The sequence below is a fragment of the Aythya fuligula genome, chromosome 23 (assembly GCF_009819795.1).
Source record: "Aythya fuligula isolate bAytFul2 chromosome 23, bAytFul2.pri, whole genome shotgun sequence".
Classification (NCBI taxonomy): domain Eukaryota; kingdom Metazoa; phylum Chordata; class Aves; order Anseriformes; family Anatidae; genus Aythya; species Aythya fuligula.
In genome coordinates, this window is record NC_045581.1 from 6,404,980 (window position 1) to 6,411,565 (window position 6,586).

The window sequence follows — 6,586 nt, forward strand, 5'->3', positions numbered from 1 at the left end:
TCAGCAGAGGGAGAAGCGCCGGGAGTTGATGTTCATGCGGGTGACGCCGATGTGCTTCAGCGGCATGGAGAGCAGGAAGGCGGCCTTGGGGGGGATGTTGCAGAGCAGATCCGAGTCTTCCTCGCAGCCCTCGAGGCCGAAGGTGGCGTCGTCCAGCATCTCCTTGTGCTGGTGGCAGGCCTGCTCCACCTTCAGCCGGTGCAGCTGCGCCCGCAGGCGCATCAGCTGCTGCGCCAGGCGCTGGTCTGCAGCCTGCAGCTCCTGCTGCGGGGACACCACGGGGCCGTCAGCACCGCAGCCCCCCCCCCCCCAGGGACACAGCCACGGTGCACGGCCAGAGGGGGCTCAGCAGGGTGCTGGGGCTTGGCCGGGGCACAGCCCCCCTGGGCACTGGGGATGTGCGGTCCTGGGGTCAGCACGGAGCCAAAATCCCAGGCAGGCAGGGGGGTGTGCACGTATACACAGCCCTGGGGGGGGCTCAGGGAGGTTTGTGCCCACACGGCTGCTGCCTCTGCTGCACCAGCAAAAGTCACGCAGCCGTGCCCCAGCAGGGCAGCAGGAGGGGGGTGCCAAGCACAGGGCGACCACCCATGGCACTGGGCAGAGCCCCAAGCACCTGGCAAAAATCCCCGTCCAGCGGCCGTGCTGGCAAAAAAAGGGCAAAGCTGGGGGGGTTGCAGCTGGAGCCCCCCCCTGCCAGGGCTGGGCACCACCCCGTGCACCCCTCGCCCCCCAGAAGCTACTCACCAGCTCCGTCCTGAGCCACTCCAAAGCCGCCCCCACGGTGGGGAAGCCGCAGACGCCGCCGTCCCGCTCGCCCTTGGGGTTCCCCGGGGTCCCCTCGGCCCCAGCGGGGGCTCGGCTGCCCCAGGGCTGCCCCCGCACCCTGGCCTCCCACTCGAGGTAGGACGGGCGCCGCGTCTGCAGCTTCAGCTTGGCCGTCAGCGCCTTGAGGCCCGCCAGGCTCTCCTCGCCCATGGGTGGCTCCTCGGCACCCAGCTCGCTGAATCTCAGCTGCCCCAGGGCCATGGCTCGGGGAGGAGGGGGGGGCACCGACCCCAACCCCAAAAAGCTCCCAGATGCAGCCCTTTATCCACCCCCGGAGCCGCAGCGCCCGGACACGCCGGGATGATGCTAACGGGCAGGGACTTTGTACTTGGGGTTTGGTTTTTATTTTTTCCTTTGCGGGTCCAGCATCATCGCCTCCGGCTGGGAGGAGGCGCCCCGAGGGCTCCCGGTTATCGGCACCGGCTGACCCCGGCTTCCCGGCCCCGGGCTGGGCGCGGGGGAGGGTGGGGGGGGGGGGGAAGGTTGCTAAAAAAAGGGGAAAGGAAGGAAAACGAGCGGCTCCTCGTGAACCGGGGGGGGGGAGGGACACGGGGGAAGGACACGGGGCTGCCCGGCTCCTGGGCACCTTTGGGCACCGCTGGGCGCATCTGGGCACCGCTGGGGGGCCTTAAAGGTGGGACCCTCGGGGGGGCACAGCGCTCCCGGCCCCCCCGGGGCAGCATTCAGCCGTTCCCTGCCCCATTTTTCTCCTCCCCCCCGGCCCCGCAGACCTCCCCTCTCTCCTCTTGGGACCACCCTAAACCCGCCCCCCCCTCCGCCCAGCCCTGTGCACCCCCGGGGCTGTGCAGGCACCCCCAACCCCCCCGTTTTCCCCCCCCCATTACCCCCCCAGGTCCCTGCTGGCACCCCGATGTGCCCCCCTCGCAGCCCGGCTGCTGCCCCGTTCCCCCCCCCAGTCGCCCCCTGCTCGCCCCCCACCACCGAGGGCCACGGATCGGAGCAGGTAAGCCCGGGGGGGGCCCGCTACGAGCCGCTCACCGCCCCCTCCTCCTCCTCTTCCTCCCCCCTTCTTCCTCCTCCTCCTCCTCCTCCTCCTCCTCCTCCCTGCCCGGCAGCGCCCTGCAGCCGCCCCCGCCCCGTGCCGCGGAGAGCTGGGGGGGGACACCCAGGACCCAGCAACCCCAAATCCCCCCCCCCCAGCACCCAGTGCCGGCTGCCCACGGACTGCTCACCCCCCTCGGCCCCGTGCCTCAGTTTCCCCACCTGCGCCGCGGGGAGGAAGCGAGCGAGGCGCCCCGCGGGGAGGAAGCTGCAGAGGTGACAAGCAGAGGCCGAAGGGCCCCAGCGCGGCTCGGGGAGGGAAGAAAAAGGACGGGGGGGACGGGGTGCGGAGGGGGATTTCCAGGCCTTGCTGCGCCCGCTCACCATTTCCCCTTTCTCCCTCCAGCCCCGCCGGAGGCAGCCGCAGCGGGACCCGCAGCCCGGCCACCGCCGCCACCGCCGCCGCCGCCATGGAGTTCTCGGAGCTGATCAAGACGGCGACGGTGGAGAGCGTGCTGCTGGCGGGCACGGGGCTGCCGCCGGTGAGGGGGACGCTGTGCATCACCAGCCACCACCTGCTCCTCTCCTCCTGCCCCGGGGGGGACGGCCAGCCCGGCACCGTGGAGCTCTGGCTGCTCATCCGCAACGTGGACGCGGTGGAGAAGAGGTGGGTGCCCCCCAGACCCCCTCGGTGGCGTCACCCCACGTCGGCAGGGGGGGAAATTCCCCTCCCCGCTGCCCTCCCAGCGGCTGCGGCCGCCGAGCCTCTTCCCTCCTCTTCCCCACGGCCCACGCTGGGGATGCTTGCAGCGCCGGGCGTTGACCTCCTCTTCTCCTCCGTGCCTCAGAGTGCAGAATTTAGGCTGGTACCAGCCCCCCCGGACTAACGGCTCCCCGCGAGACACCAGGTTTGGCTTTTAGCGCTCTCGGCTCTGCTAAACCCGCCCGGCAGCGCCCGGCTTCGTGCTAACCCCGCTCCGCAGGGCAGGGGCAGCTGCTCCGAGGAGGGGAGATGATGGAAATCGCAGCTCCGGGCACACGTGAGGCCGGTGCCGGATGAGAGCCAACGGGATCCCGGTCGCCTCGGCACGGCGCTTTGCCTTGCTCCATCCTCCCGGGGAGCGGGGGCAGCTCCCTGCTGCTGGCTGTCCGCGTGCGCAGCCCCCTCCTGCCCGCGCAGCCCCGCTGCCGGCCCTGACCCCGCTGCCTTCCCCAGGCTCGCCGGCTCCTCCGGCACCATCACGCTGCGGTGCAAAGACCTGAAGGTGCTGCAGCTGGAGATCCCGGGCATGGAGGAGTGTCTGAACATCGCCAGCTCCATCGAGGTGAGCCCCGGGTGGCGGGCGAGCCGTGCCGGAGCCGCTCCGGGCTGCAAAGGGTTGGCAGGAGAAGGTGGCTGCCTGCAGTGTTTGCTCTGGGTCCGTCATTACCGTGGGTAAACACTCAGCTCCTGGGCTCTGTTTGCACGGGCACTCGGCGATGCCAGCCCTCGCTTGCAGCTGGGACGTGGCCATGAGGAAGGAACGGGGATGGGGGCTGCAGGGGGGGGACGGTGGGGACGTTTCCAGATGTCCCTGCATGCCCCAGCTCCACCTTCGCTCTGCTCCAGGCCCTCTCCTCGGTGGACTCCGTGATGATGATGTACCCGTTCTTCTACAGACCCCAGGACCTGCGGCTCGAGGAGGGCTGGCACCTCTTCCCCCTCGAGCAATACTTCCAAAAAATCGCCGCAGAGGTGAGCCTGGGGAGGGGAGACCCAGCTGGCAGGGGAGGGGGAGAAGCGACTCCCTCGACCCACACCCCGCTGCCCCCATCCCGCTTCTCTTCCAGACGAGCCAGTGGCGGCTGAGCGACCTGAACAGGGATTTCACCACCTGCCCCACGTACCCTGCGGGCGTCATCGTGCCGGCGGCCGTGAGCGACGACACCTTGCGGAGAGCGGCCCGATTCCGGCAGGGCGGGCGCTTCCCCGTCCTCAGCTATTACCACCCCAGGAACGGGACCGTGAGTCCGTCTCCCCAGCCCTCTCCCACCACCGTCCCACCCTGCCGGGCCCCCAGCCCCAGCTACCCGCGGCCCCTCGCCCCGCAGGTGATGCTCCGCAGCAGCCAGCCGCTGATGGGCCCCAACCGAAAGCGCTGCCCCGAGGACGAGGTGCTGCTGGGGACGGTCCTGGACGAGGGCGAGCGGGGCTTCATCATCGACACGCGGTCGGCACAGGCGGCGAAGCAGGCGCGGATGACGGGGGGTGGCACGGAGCCCAAATCCTCCTACCCGCAGTGGAAGCGACTGCACCGGCCCCTGGAGCGGTGAGGAGCTGTGCCAAAGCCTGGCTCCTATAATTAGGGCGATCGTGCTGTCCCGCAGCCAGCACGGCACCCCCAGCCCCCCAAAACCAGCCCCGCCAAGCCCCTCACCCCATTTTCCCTCCCGCCCAGAGGCCGCCCGCTGCAGGAGAGCTTCATTAAGCTGGTGGAAGCCTGCAACGACGCCTCACTCAGCATGGACCGCTGGCTGAGCCGGCTGGAGAGCTGCCGCTGGCTGAGCCACGTCAAGGTGGCCCTGAGCACGGCCTGCCTGGCCGCACAGTGCCTCGACAGGTAGGGGGGCTGCTGCCACCCCAAAGCCCCTCGCTGTGACACCAGCCACGGGCAGGGCTGGCAGCACCCTAATTGCTTGTGCCCCCCGCAGGGAGGAGGCCAGCGTGCTGGTGCACGGCGCGGAGGGGACGGACACGACGCTGCTGGTGACGGCGCTGGCGCAGGTGATCCTGGACCCGGGCTGCCGCACCATGGTGGGCTTCCAGGGGCTGCTGGAGCGGGAGTGGATCGAGGTGAGAGCGGCAGAAGCAGGGCTGGGCACCCCCGGTCGCCTTCACCCCTGTTATTTACCCCGCTTTTTTGGGGTCCCGCAGGCTGGACACCCCTTCCACCTCCGCTGCGCCCGCTCTGCCTACTCCCATGCGCGGCTGAAGCAGGAGGCGCCGCTGTTCCTCCTCTTCCTCGACTGCGTGTGGCAGCTGAGCCGCCAGTTCCCCTTCTCCCTGGAGTTCGGCGAGAGCCTCCTCCTCGCCCTCTTCGACAACGCCTACGCCTCCGACTACGGCACCTTCCTCTGCAACAATGAGAAGGAGAGGCGAGTGCTGGGAGGTGGGGATGGCAGCGCCCCGTAGGAGCAGTGCCACGGCCACCTCCCTGCCCCTGGGCAGAGCCAAACCCTCTCGGTAACACCTGGGGTCAGCCCCAGCCCCGTGCCCCGGGGACTGAGACGCTTCTCGACGCTCCCGTAGGTGCCTGTGTAAAGTGAAGGAGAACACGCACTCCCTCTGGGCCTGGCTGAACCAGCCTGAGGAGAAGAAGAAGTACCTGAACCCCCTCTACTCGCACAACCCGCTGGTCATCTGGCCCTCCGTGGAGCCCCAGAGCATCCAGCTGTGGCAGGGTGAGCCGGGGCCAGCCCTGGGGCCTTTTCCCAAACCCGAGGCCGGAGCCGTGCTCGCAGACACCACCTCAGGCTGGGTGGCTTAGGGCAAGCTGCTTGGCTCTTCCCTCCTGCTGTGACACAACCCCTCACCTCCTAGGTTTATTCTTCCGCTGGATCCGTCCCTCCCAGTACCTGGAGGAGGCCCGGGCAGAGATGCAGAGGTTGGTGGAGGCCAACGAGGCGCCTGCCAAGGAGAGCGCAGGGAGCAGGCTGAGCCGGTCGCTCTCCGACCCTGCTGCCCGGACGGAGAATGAAAGATGAGCAGCAGCACGGGCACCTCGGTCCTGGCAATCACATCCCCCTCACCCATCACCGTGGGCTGAGGGGTCAAGGCGATGCAGTTTTCCACGGGATGTGTGCGGGACACTCACCCTGTGGAGCCCAGGGAAGGCTGCGCGCACCAGCAGCTTGGACAGCCCAGGGAGAGGGGGGACGGATGCGCTTCAGCAGCCTCTCAGCCATGCAGACTGAACGTGGCACAGTAAAGTGGTGTCTCGCAGTCTGCTCCTGCGTTGTGTGGTGTTCCTCGGGCAGGAGCTGGGCAGCGCAGGGCTCTGCAGCAGCAGGAGCAGCCCCGCTCCCTCAGGCAGGATCCTGCTCCATTCCCCAGTGGAATCGTGGCAGCTCTCGGACCTGGACCACCCCAGGAGGCCGAGGTGCCCAGCAGCTCCCCTGCAGCACATCAGCCCTGCTCCGTGACCGAGGCAGGGTTGGCACAGCTTCTAAGCAGCAAAACATCCTAAACTCACACCGACCTCTCCACAAAAGGCACGCTGGCTGCAGCGTAAGTGTTGCATCAGTCACTCCAAGCAGGGAGCCAGCCTGGGAAATGGGTCCTTGAACCCAGTTTCGAGGAAGGAAAGAGATAGGAGCCACCCTTCCAAGCAGACAGACACGGGGACAGAGGGCTAGGACGAGGATTTGCAACGCAACCTTCCCAGTGCAGGAAATAACTGTTCCATGAGGAAAGTTGGCTCAGGGTCAAGCCAGCAAATAAACAAAGCCCTAGAACTGGGCGCACATCGTCTGGAAAACAATGACTGGCTACCACGCTCCCAGATCCAGCACTGCTGGGGCTGGACCTCAGCAGCTGCAGATCGCTGCTGGGAAGGAGTTAACCCAGGCCTGGGCGAGGACAGAGGTGCAGGGAGAAGCAGCACCGCTGCCTGCCAGAGGGCGGAGAGCGAGGCACTGCCAGCAGAGCTGGGAGAGCAAAGAGCCAGGTTAATTTTGTCCCTGAGAGCACAAGAATAGAGGCAACTTTTTTTTTTTC

General features: G+C 68.0%; 2 protein-coding genes across 2 annotated transcripts; one reads left to right on the forward strand and one right to left on the reverse strand.

Moving 5' to 3' along the window:
- Positions 1-1,029, reverse strand: FAM167B (family with sequence similarity 167 member B). Its single transcript, XM_032202481.1, has 2 exons — positions 748-1,029; positions 1-264 (listed from the first exon to the last, which is right to left on the reverse strand). Exons 1-2 carry the CDS (start codon positions 1,027-1,029, stop codon positions 1-3), a joined length of 546 nt encoding a protein of 181 aa, XP_032058372.1.
- Positions 1,030-2,300: 1,271 nt separating this feature from the next.
- Positions 2,301-5,659, forward strand: LOC116498138 (myotubularin-related protein 9-like). The gene is made up of 10 exons (XM_032202387.1): positions 2,301-2,497; positions 3,047-3,155; positions 3,440-3,565; positions 3,661-3,834; positions 3,922-4,139; positions 4,269-4,430; positions 4,522-4,663; positions 4,745-4,965; positions 5,120-5,271; positions 5,411-5,659. Exons 1-10 carry the CDS (start codon positions 2,301-2,303, stop codon positions 5,572-5,574), a joined length of 1,665 nt encoding a protein of 554 aa, XP_032058278.1. The 3' UTR covers positions 5,575-5,659.
- The last annotated feature ends 927 nt before the right edge of the window (positions 5,660-6,586 follow it).

Excerpts from the sequence above, each read along its gene's own strand:
- FAM167B (XM_032202481.1), bottom strand. The coding sequence starts at position 1,029 with ATGGCCCTGGGGCAGCTGAGATTCAGCGAGCTGGGTGCCGAGGAGCCA. Across the intron at positions 265-747 it reads AGTGGCTCAGGACGGAGCTG|CAGGAGCTGCAGGCTGCAGA; the intron begins GTGAGTAGCTTC and ends GTGTCCCCGCAG.
- LOC116498138 (XM_032202387.1), top strand. The coding sequence starts at position 2,301 with ATGGAGTTCTCGGAGCTGATCAAGACGGCGACGGTGGAGAGCGTGCTG. Across the intron at positions 3,835-3,921 it reads ACCACCCCAGGAACGGGACC|GTGATGCTCCGCAGCAGCCA; the intron begins GTGAGTCCGTCT and ends CTCGCCCCGCAG. Across the intron at positions 4,664-4,744 it reads TGGAGCGGGAGTGGATCGAG|GCTGGACACCCCTTCCACCT; the intron begins GTGAGAGCGGCA and ends GGGGTCCCGCAG.